Genomic DNA, 17852 nt, shown 5'->3' on the forward strand with positions numbered 1-17852 from the left:
TCATGCTTTCACTAATCTTTTGTTTTCCAGTATGGGGTAGTTCACAGTTAACATGGGCAACTTTTTCTCAACATCAAGATTTTATCTTAAAATGTACATGAATGTGTAAGTGAAAGTGTACTGTATATTTTGTTTCTCATGATCAGCGTTTTTTTATTTTATTTTTCAGTTTGCTCTTAAAAAAATGTTTAAAATTTGACCTTGCTGTCAAGTGACAAATTGAGGGTTTTTTATTTTCTCTAACAGCAAATTTAGTGCAAACAATCAATATATATATGTTTATATGTATACATAATTGTATTATTGTACAAACCAGCGGTATGCAGAGAACATTTGTAACACTAAAAGACTATATTAGTAGTAGTAGAATTAAGTATTATTAAAATTTATTTTTATTTTATTTTTGTTTTACTTTTATTTACTTTTTCATATTTCTAATATATACCTTTTTACCATAAATTTGTCTGTATAGCACAATAATACATAGACTACATTCTTTCTTAGAGGGAATTTTGGTAGTGACGAGATGGTACTTCTAGGATGTTCTGGTTTGATCAAAGGTGGCGCTTGGCCTGAAAGGTTTAAAAACCTCAGTCCTAGTTAGATGGACTATGAACCAATACATTACGTTATCGTAACTGTCCCTTTGTCTCTGTAGGCAACGACCCTCCTCACCATGGACAAATACTCCATGCAAGATGTGCAGAACATCAACAACACCTGCTTCAAGCTCAACTCTCTGCAGCTCAACGCTCTGCTGAGCAACTACCACTGCGCTCCTGATGAACCCTACATTCCTCCTGTGAGTGAACTGTCTCATTTTGGCTGTGTAGTCCTGGTCTGATGACATGTGTCCTTTTTGAGATAAACCGAACCAGGTGTTCTCCTCTTTCACAGTAGCTCTGCTCATTTCCTCTAACCTCAGGGTTTCTCATAATGTGACCTTCTTGTTTGATGTGAAATATTAAACTCATTACTTTAAAAGGTGCTGTAACTGATGTTAGCTGTTCTGGAACTTCTCCCAGACCGAATTAGATGCACCCCATCTTTCCAAAACTCACTCTATAAAGCGAAGTAGAGATGGAGGAGAAGAGCAGCAGCATGTCAAGTTTTCCTAGAGTTCTTATGTACCATCAGGATCATTGTCCCCTTCATGCTCACAGGAGCTGATTGATCACGTGGTGACTGTGGCCGAGAACACGGCGGACGAACTGTCCCGAAGCGATGGGCGGGAAGTACAGTTGGAAGAGGACCCTGACCTCCAGCTGCCTTTCCTACTGCCCGAGGACGGCTACTCGTGCGACGTGGTGCGGAACATTCCCAATGGATTCCAAGAGTTCCTAGAGCCGCTTTGCCAGAGAGGTATGGATGATAAACAGAATGCTGCCATTCTAAATTAGTTTTTAGAGCATTTGATGTCAGTTGCGGTGTGCACAATAAGTATCAGGTGGATGGTGAATCAGAGGTTGTTGCCTTTGTTGAAGGCTGACGTGATGCCAGTGGAATGTGGTTTGTTAAGGTTGTGTTCAACTCTCTGTTTGCTGCCATTCCTATCAGTATTTGTTTTTTTTTCAAGAGAGCAAGAGTGTGTGTGTTTTTACAGGTGTGTGACACAGGCAGTGAGTGGATTTGAAGTTTTATCATTTAGTGGATGTGTTCTGATCTGCTCATTCTCCTCCAGGTTTCTGTCGATTGACACCTCATCCACGCTCTCCGGGAACTTGGACCATCTATTTTGAAGGAGCCGATTGTGACAGTCACTTCTCAGCTGACACGTCAGAACTGGTAAGTTATTAAGCCATTTAGATAGATAGATAGATAGCTAGATAGATAGATATTTTTGATGTCAGTTGCTAGCACAGCTGTGTGTGTTCTGTCAAGTTAACATTCTCTTAGGTTTCAGCCAACACTAATTACACCACGGAGGGCAATATTTAACCATAGTGCCCAAGAACTGACTGTAAATGATATCTTTCTCCTCACCCTGAACACACAAAGCCCTTAAATGCTCCTCCTCCCCTGTAATTAGTCTATTTTAATGTTTCTCGTATTTTTACATAAGTAAATTTTTTTGTTACATAATGTCATAATCTTATTTTTTATTTATTTTTACACAATGTCGGTCGGCCCTACAGCAGACAAAGCTGGAGCTCGGAGTGCGTTTAAATACCACAGAGAAATCTGATGAATGCAGCTTGATCTTGTGCCAAACCAACCCACCCACTCCCACATCCTTTTCTTACAGCCATCCCAGGACCAATGCTTACCGTAAACTCACATATTGTACCTTGTTTGCAGTTTCTGGTCGTACTGTGCATTATTTATAACACATTATTTTAAAGAAAAAAAATGTTTATGATCAAGTGATCACTTGAAGCATTGTTCCTTGTTGACAGACATCAACTATACGCTGGGAAAAAATATTCACCAATAGCAAATGGGTATTTAGACACTATTTTAGATTACTGATGGAGCTGAGTTTCTAGTAGTCTATGCATTCATTAATTAAGATAGCTATGCCAGAAAATCCTTTTCAAAAGGAACATGCTTTAACAAAGCTAAAATTGCTTGCCCTATTGCCTATTGTAAAACCTTACCAAAAGCATCCAAGGACATTTCTTGCATTACCCATCAGTGTTCATAAAGCTCCACTGTGCTTTAAACCAGCTCTGCTCCCACCCCCAAAGCTGTACTCAACAATACGGACGGGCAGCATAGCTAAAGTTCCCTGTACAATGAATGCGTGCCATGTGCACCATTTACACTTTGGGGCTCGCAAAAGTAGAGGTATTGGCACGGTGCCTCTCTGTGGGAAGCTGGTCTCTTTCTCCCAGGCCTGGCCTGTGCGTAAGCGAGACCACTGAGGCCTGATGCACTCTGGAGCTGACACATGTGGCTTTCATTCTTGACTCGTCTCCAGCGCCCGCCGTTTCGCTCTGCGGTCGGCTGTGCTCTGAGAACCAGCAGTGGCAGAACCTCCCTAATTCTCTCTCCTCCTCCTCCTCTTAGCTCAGTTTTCTCTAGGAACAGCCACCAGACGCAGCTTCCAGAAGCAGCGTGGACCTAAAGCCGAAGTTACAATAGTGACCCGAGCCCCCCCCCCCCCCCCCCCCAAAACCCAAGTAAAATCCCCTGTCTTCTCTCTCTACAGCCAATGCGGAAGGAACCGGAAATTGTGACAGTGACTTTGAAGAAACACAATGGGATGGGCCTCAGTATTGTGGCAGCCAAGGTAAGAACTAATATTACTCCCCTTTCAAAGACTGTGATCTTCTTGCATGGATCTGACTGCTGTGGCAGTGATAAAAATTGATCTAGAGAGTAATTGAATGAAACCCTAAATCCTTGAGGGGGGCATTTGGGTTTTGGCTTAGAACTAGATCCGATTAGTTTGACAGTTGATGAGAACAATTTAAACTTTCTGAGGATTGGTTTTTGGTTTCTGATGTTGGTGGCTGCTGTATTCTTAGTGGTGGCATAGTTTCCTAGGCTCAGGTCATAACAGACGGTCTAAACAGGGATGTGCTTTCAAGAGGACATGCTTTTGTTTGATTCAGTCACAAGCTGGTCTGTGTGCTTGTCAAACATTCAGATACGAAATGGAATCATAAGCAAATCTTTCTGTTTCCTTGTCGGACTGAACGCTTTTCTAGTATGCTGCTTTCAGCAGAAGGAAATGTCTTCTGGGTCGTCACCCCTTTTACAAAATGCAGTCTATTATGTTGGAGTTTACAGCTCAGTTAATATGCTAAAATATTACATGTTTTGCATGATTCCACCAGTTAAACTTGTCAAGCATAGAAAGTTTCGATTCGTTTCGTTAGTTTTGATGTCAACATTGCAAATTAAGGTTTTGTTTATACTCTAAACTCTTACTAGTTTGACTGATATATGCTGTTAGAAAGTGCTTTCAGATCCAACATGGATCAGTTTATGATTTTACTGTGCAAGTAAATATTTCTTAATTTTTCAAACTGGGTTTTTCTCGGTGGGTTATATGGAACAGACAGTTGCAGTTCAGTAGACTGTCTTTCACCACTTTGATGGACAGAATAACATTTTTCCCACCAGATGTGCGTCAGGTTCAGGAACAGAGAAGAGGCAAGCAAGGGAGGTGTAGAGGGAGGAGAAGGGGGTTAACAGGAACTGTTCGTTTTCATAGCAAAACCTCCTCTTTACTGCTTCTATTTTCATCTGTGAGTGTCTCTGAGGAAGTATAAAGCTTGGTAGAGGTAGAACAGGGGGAAAAGAAGGGAGAGAAGGAGTGAAAAATGGGAGGAGAAGGAAAGGAGGAGTGAAAAGGGGTGTAAGGCATGCTCTCTGGGACAAAGGGGTGGATCTAAAGAGGAGAGTCGATTTGTCCTGGTGTGGAGCTGGGACACAGCTGGAACTGCGCTAAAACTTCACCTAACTGTTATTGAGTTGTGGGAGTTTCTCTTAAATAACAGTCTGGATGTGGTATTTTCTACTCTGGCTTCAGATATTTGCATATTGTGTTGAGCATGTAGCCCAGGAGTTGCTCCTCAGTAGACCTGCCTGCTTTTGAAACAGTTGGATAAGTTTTCGTGGACCGTTATTATTTGATTCCTCAGTTCATTCTCGACTCCGGAGCAGAGCGCAGCACCATGTGGTTCTCTGTGGTCGGGAGGAAGGAGCCGGTAAGGAACCACTTGACATGGAGTGTGTGTCTTTTTAATGTGGGAAAGTGAGCAAGTAAACACTGAGAGATTAATGGTGTGCTAAAAAGTCAGCACAGTGATTTTAGTTGGATTATAGTTTGCCGTCAGGATTGCACTTTACAATAAGGTTCAATTAGTTAACATTAGTTAAATCATTGTGTGTCATAAACTACATAAGGCCCAGTGTTCATAAACGTTGGTTAATTTTCATTCATAAATACACTATTGTTTGTTGTTAATTCATTTTCATTCAACTAATGGTCATTTATACAACAGAAATATTTTTAAAATTAATATATTTAAAAGTAAAAATAACATTATTAACGTTATTTCTTGTTTTGCTCATTTCAACTTTTTGAAAGATGTTATCACTGTTGCAAAATTGAGATCAGTTGATGACTTCAATCAATTTTCTAGGAACTGAAACATGGTGCTTTTGACTATATAGATGCCGGATGAGGACATGCACGCTTGCACACATTAATTCCGGTGAATGTTATCAAGTGTGAGAAAGCAAGGTTTTGCCAATGTAAACAGAGTCATGCGACCAGACTGCACAAACATGCACGTGCACATTGTACAGGTGGTAATTTTCTCTACTGGATCTCGCCACACATTAAAAACTATATCAGTTTACGTACAAAAAAACACATAAGAGTGACTGTATAGATAAAGAATAGTTTAGCAAGGTGCCTATCTCCATTTTGTCCTGTGCTAGATTGAGATAACGTTGTACTGTACGTTTCTACGTGTTCAAACTTAAATGTGGAAAAAGAAACAACGGTATCTTGTAATCAGAGTCACAGGCATAATGATTGCAAGCTCTGAACATTGAGTTTTCCACCATGTATTGCAGTGTTAGTGACTCACTGTTAGTGAATCACTTGTTGCAAACAATCTGGTGAGTCAGTCCAGCTGGATGGCCGTGCTACCATCACAGGGCTTGATATGCTCAGGCTGCAGATGTGCGATAACAGCTCTTCTGGGATGGTGTTGAGATTCAGAGGGAAGAACAAGGGAAATCCTGACCTCTGTACTTCACATTGACGAGTGCCTACCTGACATTTTCCCACGTTTCTGGATTCATTCTTCTTCAGCCCCGAAATGAGTTGTTGCCACAAGAATCAAAGCCTTCAGGATCGGTCTTCTGTTTTATTGCCAAACCTAACTTTTCAAAGCAAAACTACTTTTTGTTTGTTTGTGTACTTGGTTTGGAGCACTATAGCTCACTGACTTCCTTCTCTGTGCGCTTCTTGATCTCATGTACGACAACAATAGAAGGATGTGACTCCCATAAGCGAGCCTGGATTTCCAGAGGACTCGGAGAGTGGAGAACAGAATGTGAGCCCTGCACGGAGTCTCTGCAAACGTTATGTCTCCTAACCTTAATTGATATGAAGAGAAACCAGTATGGCCACCCACTGTTCTAGGTATGCAGGACTTCTTTCTTGTGGTTTGGGATGAGATCTTTTGATGTTTGTGGGTGCAGCCCCTACCCAAGAGCTAGTTCACTTCAGTCCTCAGGCAAAATGAAACCTGACAAGCCCCTACATTTGTCTAAATAGAGATGCTTCAAGCTGTCAGCTTGCGTTCATCAAGATGATCACATTTGTGACATTTCGTACCTTGACTCTGCATGTCCACAGAGCTGAAGAGAAGAGGTAGGGAATTATAGACACTATTTTCTATTTATAAGTTTACAGATGTGTCTGTCATTCAAGAAGGGCTGCAAGATTTTAGTACATGAGAGGACAATCCCAAGTTGTTAGTTAGGAAAACTTGGGGGCATTCTTATGTTTGAAACAAAGGATGTCAAGCTTGCACGTAAAACCAAACTCTTAAATTGAGTCGTGACTCATGTCTTGGACATAACTCTGTCCTTTTACAATAAAATATTCATAGGAGAGACATTTCCCTTGTGTCCAAACACTGATCTGTCTTCTAAATGCACCGCCAGCGGACCGTGAAGGAAGGCAGACCTTTTTGTTTGTCTCTTTCTTAACTGAAGCAAGCAGCCCAAGAGTCTGCAGATCATTAGAGCCGGAATGGAGGCCACTCAGACGTGATGAAGACCATCGGCTGAAAGCAGCTCATTATTGAAAGCCTCTTGTGTTAGTCATGATATTTTGCACCCACCATTAGCCGACAGCCTCAGCAGTCCATCTGTCTTCCATCCGTCTAGACGTGTCGGTAAGGACCAGCTACATTCAGGAGCAAACTACTGTCCTGGCTGCTTTTTTCCTGACTGCTGTGTTTGTTGTGGGTGATTAATCGGGGCAGGAAATGATGATGTCGGGTCAAATTTCAGTGAATAGATGTATTTTCTGTTTTCCTAGTGCCCCGTGGACTCCATCATCTCGTTCAGAGGTCAGGCACTGCCTTGACTCCCTGGGGCTGTTAACAAATTACACTTGATCGTTTATGCCTACACGTGCAGCTCCCTGAATCACATCCACAACCGTAAGCCTTAAACAGGAAGCTGTGCGTTTGGCATACGGGTCCCTATACGCCACAAGTGTTTTGAGACTGAAGAGGGGGGTGTGAAGACTGAAGTTCAATTCTACCTCGGTTGGAAAGCACTCATCTTGCCTAAGCTGGGTTTCCAATTTCCTGTATTTGCACTGGCAGGTTTGGGAAGCTTTTCCGTGGACAGGAAGCGCCAGGGTGGGACCTCGAAGCTGTAGACTTTGTTTACTTGCTTCCATGTGGTTTTAGGACCTTCAAAGGAAACTAAGTTCTGTGGTTTGAGCATCTGCTCCAAGTACTGTTATCAGTGAACACCTTCAGACTTCAACACCTTCCTGTTAATGTCTAATGTCTGAACTGCAGATGCAAGCATATTTTTCCATACCGACTGTGCCAGACAGCAGCTTGCAGGGTAAATATGTGATTGAACTGTGTTTTTTGTGGTATCCCGTTGTGTGTGAAGAAGTTCTTGTAGCCAGTGCTAGGCCTCAAGTAAACAGACTCAGTTCGTCCCCAAGTTTACTGACCTGCTGCTGTGAAGAAGCCTGCAGGGATAAAGGTTTCTATTTTTGCTTTTAATGAGGCATTTAGCTCCTGTAAAACATTGTTTACAACACAAGATGTGTTCACATATTCACATTTGGATATGTCAAGACATCTATTAGCCGCACAGACATTATAATTGTCTTTGAGCTGTGCTCCTGGCAGTGTCCAAACAACCACACCTAGAACACAATCCATCCCACACCACACGCTCAGTGACATGCACATATCTATCTGTCTGTCTGTCCGTCCGTCCGTCCGTGTTTACCTGTCTGTTATGTCTCTCATTTATCATTTTATCTTTATCTGTTCTATTGTTTTTATATCTGTCCAAGTGTCCATCTATTTAGCTGTCTATCTGTGTCTTGTTTTGTGTATCTGTCTTTTGATCTGTCTATCTGTTTTTCCATCTATCGTTCTGTCTGTTTTATCTTTTGTTTATAAGTCTATCTGTCAGTCTATTGTTTTGTCTTTCTCTCTGTCTGTTCTGTCATTTTATCTGTCTTGTTTTGTCTATTTGTCTTATTATCTGTCTATCATTCTGTTTGTCTGTCTGTCTATTAGGGCTGGGCGATTTAGCAAAAAATTACAATCTCGATTTTTCTAGAATGTTTGACCGATTCTCGATTTTATTTACGATTTTTAACTAGTCAACTTGAAAATGTAACTACAACATGATTCAGGTTACTTTTTCTTTATTAACCCTCTAGTTAAAGAAAATTTTATTCTAAGTGCAGCACACATGAAGTTGTCAACATGATGTAAATGTTAAACAAATCACTTGTTAAATATCTTTGCCGAAAAGATGCATAAACTACAAGTACATATTATACAAACTTGTCTTATACATATTATGTGTTCAGAAATAATACGAGGAAAATGCTTTTAAAAAATTTCAAAAGTCACGGTAATTCAAATTCAAAATGACTGAAGGTATTACTCCAGTAGACTATCATTAACTATTAGGGATCCACCGAAATGAAATTTCTTGGCCGAAGCCAAAACCGAACAAAATTAACCACTGGGCCGAAGGCCGAATACCGAACACGGTTTTTCGAGTTTTTTTCCCCATGTATTTTGCCAATTTGTTTTTCACCATTGCATAAATTAAAAAGCCTGAATGTGCTTTTTACTGTTTTGCCTTGCTTTTCAAAGAAAAAAAATCTATTACAAAACAACAATTTCAAAATATTTAACACTGAAAATTTTTAACATTCTAGCAGACACTATACCAACAAAGCGCAATTTAACTTAAAATTAATAAGTTAGTAAAATAATAATTTGTGGCCATCAGACCCCCTTCTTGAATCAGGCATGTATTTTTTTTTTTTCTGTACAATTAAAAGCAGCCTTGAAAAATATTACAGATCCTAATTTGAACTTCTTGCGTGTTTTACCTATTCCACTGCCCGCGTCGTATCTTTGTCAACACAAAAGCGCATTCTGTGTGAATGGCGCTTAGCGCTATATTAATGGTCCTTCACAGAGCGCGTCACACGTGAGCGGTTAATCACGTGCGCCGACATGCGGTTGGATCATTCGTTTCTCTTTACTGTTATCACCGGCATATTGTCAAAGTGTCTAATTCTAACATTTGGTAATATTTCTATTCAAACTCGCGATTCCTCAATTTCTAAAAAATAAAATCGTGGCAAAACAATAAATTCAAATTAATCGATTAAATCGGGAAAATTGCCCAGCCTTACTGTCTATCTGTCTATCGCTCCGTCAGTCTGTCTGTCTTATTATCTGTCTATAGATCTGTTTGTCTGTCTGTCGTTCTAGCTATCATTATATCTATCATACTGTCCGTAAGGCCTATAAACCCTCAGATCTTAAGCTAGCATTCAAAGTTCGTCTTAAGTTATATAAAAAAATTTGAATTCCAATTATCCATCATGTTTGCTATCTCAATTAAAATTGCACTCAATTTAGGAATTTAATTTAAATGTTAAGGCTATTCTTAATTCATTTCTAAATGTTGCACAACCCTGATGAACATACCATCAGTTTAACTAACTTGCTCTTCAAACTGTTTCTCTGTCTTGACCTTGACTACTTGACCTTAAAGGGAAGAGTGACCATGGAAGACAGTTTGCCCCCTTTCAGCAACTCTGAGAATGTAACACATATTTGTGTTTTAATGAATAATGTTCTCATTTTGATAATGCAACAACATGTTAAATGAGATTTTGTGCTTGTGTACTTGCATGGAGTGTTTTGAGTGCTCTGCCAATGATTATTTTGTTGTCACAGGAAATAATAAACTTTAAAAGAGAGCTCAGTAAATTTGATGACAGTATTCTCAATGAAAGCGTTTCAAATATGCTCTTCTGTTGCTTACAGTCTAGTGATAAAGCTGTTTCTTTTAGAAAGAAACAAGCCCTATCCTAAGTAAAATTGACTTCTTTAGCCTTCCAGCACACAGTAACGAGCTCTGTGCCAGTATCACCTCACCCCTTGCTTTAAAAACAGTAGAAATTAGTTCTCTTGTTAACATGCATCTGTTTTTTATCAGTGGCTTTTATAGACCTTACTCCACTTCATGTTTGCGTGCCAGGTTTTTGGCTTTGATCAAAGCTAGTTTAACCCAGGTTTCCTAAGGAAAGGTCAGCCGAGTTGATCTCCCACTAGGTCTGCACGAGACTCCTGCGTCAGACGTGTTCAGACGGCATGGAACCCGCCCTGCCTCAGAGCTCAACCTCAGGACTTCTCATGTGTCTTTCACCGCAGGTTCACTCTTTAATGTGGAGAGACTGGTTTTTTGAACGGTTGTTTCTCATCACAGTGTAATACGTACTTTCAAAATCTAATCAGAGCTTTTGGGCTTTGCCAGGAGACATGTATCTCCCTCAGACAAGTTGAGACCTTACAGCAGATGAGGGCTTTGTTGAAAACGACGTGTTTGAGAGAGGCGGTGCATAGAGGACCTACAATAATGTACAGTATTTAAAAAATAATGTGTTTTTTGAGCATTAAAGCATGTCAACATATTCTGTTACACCAAATACACAAAATAATGATCTTTAAAATAGCATCATATGACCCCTTTAAACCAATACAAATACAGTAATATCTATACTATTGTTCAGTGTTAATTCATGTTCATTGTTAGTTAGGGATTTCTAATGCATGTACTGATGTTAACAAATTGAACTGTTTCAGTCTTAGTTTCATTAAACCAATAATTAAATTGTCTCCTTAACTTTAGGCGCTTGTAATGTAGCTAAATGTTTCAAGTAGCTTTCCAAAACTTGGTTAGTATTCTGGCTGATCCTTTGGAATACCCCCTCCCCGTTTGTTGTGTATACTCCCTATGAGGAGGGACCATTGTCCAGGATCATATCATATCGCCCTCACAACATACAGGAAAGAAGTTACTTGTGCTGTAGTCATCAGAGAACAAAGCGGTAGGTAGTTTTTACACATCTGCACCACAAGATGATTTATGACATCTGATTGCATATTTTTCCATTACTGTTTTCCTTATTTCATCACCTGTTCTCACGGTAGACTGGTTTTGTAGCATTTTGATGGTGTTATTGTGTTATTGTCTTTTGAATGTGATGTGCATGCAAATTTCTGTATTTGGTGAGCCCACCCTTGATTTAATGCTGTAGGTTCTGTGGAACTTTGTGCTTTTTCTTTTTTTACTTTTTTAGACTGTAAAGAATGTTGAAATTCAGTTTGGCCGATTGCTTTATAGCTGGTATGACCTCAAGCATGTTAGAGGCCTGTTGATATTTTCCTTATATTTGTGGTTAAATCCTGAAAGTTAACTGAGATTTCTGAGTGATATTCATTTGGTGTTCATGTTACGGCTGTGTTTGAATTGTAGGGTGTGTTTATGCCAGTGTAATGTGAGTGGGTTTATGGGGGTCTGTGGCTAACATTGGCTTTATTTCAGATGGCAGAATAAAAGACGTTGCTGTTTCCCAGGCAGATTCTGTTACTGGGTTTCTCGATCCATTGCTTCTGGTCAGCTTCTTTTCGGTTTTTCACTTTGACATAAAATGCTTATGAGCAATGTGGTGCACATACCAATCAAATCAAGTGATGACCAAACAAATTCAGTACGGTGCAGTTTTCACATCTCATCTTATGAAGGACTGTCTCATCATTGTCTAATAAAACCATTTGAGAAGCTATTTCAGAATGAGCCACCTAGTAGCAGTAACTTCACCATTTGAACCCAATAGGCATCGTACTCCATTGACGACCAGAACGGGTTCACTTTAAGTGTTCCTGCTCAAGGTAGATTGTTATTGACATCTGAGGTGCGTGAATATGTGAGGCTAAAAACAGCATACAACAGCAGGGTTGTGTGGTAAATTGTAGACGGCATATGGCAGTCCTGTGTTGATCAGCATGAGTTTTTCATAAACCAAAGGAAAAACCAGATCCAGCGGGCTCAGTCTGCACCTGCGTGTTGAGTGTTTTAGACTTAGATGGTGTGCCATTTAGTAATGGTTTGTTATGACCATGAAAGCATCATTTGGAGTATGGCATGGACTTTTAGAGATTTGGCCCTGGAATTTAGAAGTACATACTTTACTGTTGAAAGAGGTCATATGAGGCTGCTAGAACACAGAAGACATTTGTTGACTTTTAAAGGAGCAGTCCTTTCTTTTTTCCATTTCCAAGTGCAGTTATTTAGCTCTTTTTCGTACAATGAAAGTGGATGGGGACTGGGTTTGTCAAGCTCCAGAAATGGGTAAAAACACTGCTTTAAAGTAGTCCATATGATTTGTGCGCTATATGTACCGTTCAAATGTTTGGGGAGAGTAGGTTTTATTATAATGTTTTTGAAAGAAGTCTCTTATGCTCACCAAGGCTGCATTTATTTGATCAGAAACACAGTAAAACAGCAATATTGCAAAATATTTTTCTATTTGATATAATACGTTTTCTATTTTAAAATATTATAAAATGTCATGTATTCCTGTGATATAAAGCTGACCTTTCTTTACTGTCACTTTTGACTAATTTTTGAACAAAAAAGCAAAAACAAAATCTTACTGTCTCTACACTTTTGTTTAGTCTTCTCAAATCATAGGATAGGTTTCTGTACAACGACAGATATTTATTAGGTGAAAATATTTCAAATTGTGCACATTCAAATATGGTGCCTCTAGACACTTTCCACCTGGTTTCACGTTGTTGGTTATTTTGTGTTTTATGTGTTTATTATTAATTCAAATATACACAAATGAGTGAAGTATTGAATTTTCTCTTTTCTTGTGAACAGTTCCTAAGACAAAAAACTGCATTTAGGTCACAGTGCTGGTTTAGCTATATTTGTACAGATGTGAGGATTTGTCAGGTGGATGAGTATGAGCAGTTTGTGTTTCTGTATGAGAAAACAGCTGAGATGGCTGGGAATGTAATACAGACCTCACATTTTTATAGTTAATTTTTAGCATGATCCCTCTCAAATAGAACCTCTGGCAGCAGCCAGGGGATTTTGGGTACTTGCTTGCTCAAATAGCAAATCCAGCCATTGGAAAAAACAAATGATACTAACTTGAAACCGCAGTCCTTAAACAAACCCCTTTAAAGCTCATGTCAGTGGTGCTCCGTCAGCTTAAAGCTTTGAACAGACCATTTAACGTGCAGAGTTATGGAGCATTGCGTGTTAGAAATGTTATGTTTGAGTGTTGAAACTTGTATGGCATTACTATTTCAAGTCTACAGGAAGGGATTCAATGAATGCATCATTTTATCTTGAAGTTAATTACCAGATTTTATTTTAAAAGATGCTTCTCTAGCATGCAGTTGCATTTAGGTCGAGCTGATATCTCAATGGGTGCACAGTCCAGCAGGCAGATGGCCCGTGTCAGATGATGACCTCTGACCCAGGATATAGGATGAAGAATTTTGAGAGGGTTAATCATGGCTAGTTTGAACAAAAACTACTTCAGATCTGCTCTGAATTTATGAATGAGTTTATTTATATGAATGTCTTCACTGCTGGCTCCAGATTTATAGTCTTTCATGAATGAGCGCCTGGTTTCTTTGTCCAGCAGTTTCCACAGTGGAACTAGTGAAGCCTGTAAATGACATTTAGATCTTTCCCAGAGTGCTAATAATCTTTCTTTTCTGTTTTTTAGGGTGCCGGACAGGACAAACTTGGCATTTACATCAAGTCTGTTGTCAAAGGAGGTGCGGCAGACGTGGTGAGTTCGGTTTGGTTTATATTGTGATGTTCTTTATGGGCAAATGCAGATGCTGTGACCTCATTTCTTCAGAAACCACTAAGTGTGATTTCTCATACTTACTAGTGCTATTGAAAGTACTCGGTACTATTTTTGGAGTTGAAGCTGTAAAATCTGTAAAATTTATTTTTTTTCATAAAAAGTACAAATCTAGTTCAACCTTGCCGTTTAATGACTGTTTGAGTCTTGTTTTTGAATGTTTCTCTTTAGGATGGGCGTCTGGCTGCAGGAGACCAGTTGCTCAGCGTGGATGGGCGAAGTCTGGTCGGCCTCTCACAAGAGAGGTAATTCTGTAGCATTTGGACCTTTAATGATGTCTGTAGAATGGGATTTAAATAAATTTTAAATGGACTTACAGGTAAAGCATGCAATTTCCGGCTACATCGAAAAAGATGAGCATCTCAGTTAAATAAACAAAAGGATTGCATTCTAAAACCATTTCATTACACCACATAAACAAAGACTGTGTCTTAATATATATAATTAAGTTGTGTAAGTACAAAATATGACTGACGTCTCTCAGTCTTTAGAACATAGCCAGGTAAAAACGCCATTAAAATGATTATTGAATATATGTGGCATGCTGAATGACTTTAATTTTTATATGCTTTTAAAAAAATATGCACTCTTTAAAATAAAAAAGAGTGAGAGAGCTTCTGAAAAGTGACAAATATTGCCCTTTCATGGAGAAGTTAAATTTCTGACAGTTGTTATGTAATTATCCTGGATTTGACTTTCAAGCATATTTATTCCTAGTTCAGCATTTTCAGCCGTTAATCTGTGCAGTACAAAGCACCTTTTGTTTGCAAAGTCAAAACGGCTCAAAAAACATTCTCATTTCTGTCAGAAAAATTGCATTTATGCTTGTAGTTTTGAGAAGTGGTGGAATTGATGAAACTCTCAAATCTGTGGATTTGAGTTAAATGAGAAGCATATGGCTCAAAAGCCTTGTGAATAGACACAACTTAAATTGCCTTTGGGATTCGTTCCAGCCTCCGTCTCTTTGTTTACAGTCAGCTGACGGCAAATCCAAACAGACATTCTATGAGATTAGTCTCTTTAAATAATCTCTCATGGGATTGTGGGATTGCACAAATAATGCTTTGAACTTGAAATTCATTCATCATAGTCTGCAGTTTTGTGTGTTTTGCTCAGATGTCTCTGTCTTGTAGGGCGGCGGAATTGATGACACGAACCGGCTCAGTCGTAACACTCGAGGTGGCCAAACAGGGAGCCATTTACCACGGTCTGGCCACGCTTCTCAACCAGCCGTCCCCCATGATGCCCCGCGGTAAGTAACAGTATTCTGCTTAAAAAATATCAGCGGCTGCCACAACGCATGCTAGCGTGACTAATTCCTTAAAAAGGTGGAAATGTGGTGGACCTGGCACCTACAGTGTTCCCAGTTACACACCAAATGGTTCAAGAGTTGCGTTAAATATAAATGCTTTCGACATATGTCTGGTAATGTTTCTGATTTGGTGCATTGTGGGTGATTTCCCCCATTACAGAGAGATGGGCACTTCCCCAGTGCTGAATTTAGTCTAATTCAAGCCTCTTTTTCATCTCTGCAGCATCAGACCGTGGACGTGGAGACAAGGGAAAGATGAGACCAAAGAGCGAGGGCTTTGAGCTCTACAACAACTCTGTGCAGAACGGCTCGCCTGAGAGCCCCCAGGGCACGTGGGACACCTATCCTGAACCAAAGAAGGAGGACAGGTTGTTGAAGAACCGTGCAGACCACCGCTCCAGCCCAAACGTGGCTAGTAAGTGTGCCACTTCAAACACTTGACACATTTATCAGTATGGCTCATTTTCAAGTGCTGACATTATAGTAATAATATGCACCTTTTTTTCCCTAAAGACCAGGCCCAGAGTCCAGGTGGGAAGCCTGTTTATCCTGGAGCCCCAGGAAAGATCACTTCGGTCTCGACGGGTAACCTCTGCCCTGATGTGAGTACACACAATCATCGGCACCTCTAAGATGATTGTTGCATGAGTGTGCTAAAACTCTTTTTCCCTGTGAATTAAGAGAGTTTCTAGCACTGCTATTTAGCAACACTGATATTGAATCTACAGTGCAACCTGTGTTGTCCAACTCATTTCTGAATGAATAAGATGAATAAGTGAATCAAAACTTATATACTATAGGTATAAGTATAGGTCAACTGATTCCAGAACAAATGATTCTTATGAGCTGGTTCTTTTTAACAATTCAGAAGTATACCACATGAAAAGTATAGTTCAGCCATTTTCCAAATGGATGAGTTGGAAACGAATCAAAACATACAGCATGACCAGTATAGTTTAACCAGTTACTAAATAAATTATTCTTTTAATTAATTAAAAACGTACCATGTGAAAAGTACAGTCCAGTTCATTCTCAAACAAATGAATCTTATAAGTTGATTCCTTATTATTGAATCACAAACATACAGCATGGCCAGCAGGGGCGCGGGAAGATGCTTTCGGTTGGGGGTGCTGTGTGTGTCCGTGTTGGGGGGGCGCTAGCGTCACGTGTTCATGAGGATTAGGCTAATCATCCCATATAGAAAACATCACAAGTAAAATTAATCATGTTTATAAAGATAAACATGGGTTTATTATAGCACACTTACAATTTACATTTCAGAGATCATTTCAAATAAATTATTAAATGCTAAAACTGAATAAATTTAAATGAACAAACCTGGCGTTGCATTTGCAACCATGTGAAAACAGGGGGTGCTGCAGCCCCCTCAGCACCCCTACTTCCCGCGTCCCTGATGGCCAGTGTAGTTTAACTGATTCCCAAGCAAATGTCTCTTATGAGCTGGCTTTTTTAACGATTCAAAAACATACCAAATGAAAACTATAGTCCCAACAATTTTCCAAATGGATGAGTCTTATGAGTTGATTCTTTTTAGTGAATTAAATCATACAACATGACTAGTGTAGTTTAAAAAATTCTCAAGCAAATGTCTCTCATGAGCTGGTTCTTTTTAGTAAATCAAACAAATACTGGTACATACAATTTGATTTAATAAATTCCTTACGATTCCCATTCCTAGTAAGTTATTTACAAAGTCATTAAGAAAAAGTGGCTACTTCGGCTGCATTGAAGCTGTTTTGGGGAACAATAACAGCAACTTACACTCTATAACTCAATTGAAAACATATAAATATCAGTGTTTGACTACAAATATATTTTGCTAGAAAAAAAAAGAGGGCGTAAAATTGCTTCATTGGAGTTCTGGGAACAATGTTGAGTGACTTTAACAAATCGCAATGAACCTTTTGAACCAACCCGAAAGTGAATTGTAGCGTTTTGTCATGCTACACAATTAATTGGAATAATGACTCATTGCTAGAGAAGATAAACATTTTTGTAAACTGCTGAGCTAATGACACACCACTGAAATATGTAGATAAGTTAGTAGTGCCACCTTTTTTAATGTGTTACTCCCTTATATCCAGAAACACATGAGAATAGTTAAAGGGGTCATATGATGTTGCTAAAAAGAATATTATTTTGTGTATTTGGTGTAATGAAATGTGTTTATGTGGTTTAAGGTTCAAAAAACACATTATTTTCCACATACTGTACATTATTGTTTCTCCTCTATGCCCCGCCTTTCTGAAACGTGTCGATTTTTACAAAGCTCATCGGTCTGAAAAGCGAGATGTGCTCTGATTGGCCAGCTATCCAGTGCGTTGTGATTGTCCGAATACCTCAAGCGTGTGACGGAAATGTTACGCCCCTTACCATATTGTGATGCCTTGTCCCGGCCGGAGCGACGAGACAAAAACATTAAAACCCATTATAAACGAGGCATTTGTTGCATCCAGTGGGGACATAATTACGAATTATAATGTCTTATACTGTCTTTTTACGCGTTGCATTGCATCGCGCCGCGTAAACATAAAACCATGTCTGCATTTGTGATCGGAGAAATGACAAACAACAAGC

The 17852-nt window shown here is 39.4% G+C and overlaps 1 protein-coding gene across 10 annotated transcripts in view; it reads left to right on the forward strand.

Annotated features, from left to right (window-relative positions):
- LOC107697133 (afadin-like) overlaps nt 1–17852 on the forward strand; it is a 156193-nt gene that overhangs the window by 115372 nt on the left and 22969 nt on the right. For all 10 annotated transcript variants that reach the window (XM_016497776.1, XM_016497780.1, XM_016497779.1 and 7 more), the window contains 9 exons: nt 659–802; nt 1164–1362; nt 1682–1785; nt 3152–3232; nt 13799–13864; nt 14114–14187; nt 15076–15194; nt 15478–15669; nt 15768–15856. In XM_016497776.1, coding sequence (XP_016353262.1) covers nt 659–802; nt 1164–1362; nt 1682–1785; nt 3152–3232; nt 13799–13864; nt 14114–14187; nt 15076–15194; nt 15478–15669; nt 15768–15856 — 1068 coding nt within the window. The remainder of the gene's footprint in view (nt 1–658; nt 803–1163; nt 1363–1681; nt 1786–3151; nt 3233–13798; nt 13865–14113; nt 14188–15075; nt 15195–15477; nt 15670–15767; nt 15857–17852) is intronic.

Source organism: Sinocyclocheilus anshuiensis, unplaced genomic scaffold (assembly GCF_001515605.1).
Source record: "Sinocyclocheilus anshuiensis isolate Anshui unplaced genomic scaffold, SAMN03320099.WGS_v1.1 scaffold38, whole genome shotgun sequence".
Classification (NCBI taxonomy): domain Eukaryota; kingdom Metazoa; phylum Chordata; class Actinopteri; order Cypriniformes; family Cyprinidae; genus Sinocyclocheilus; species Sinocyclocheilus anshuiensis.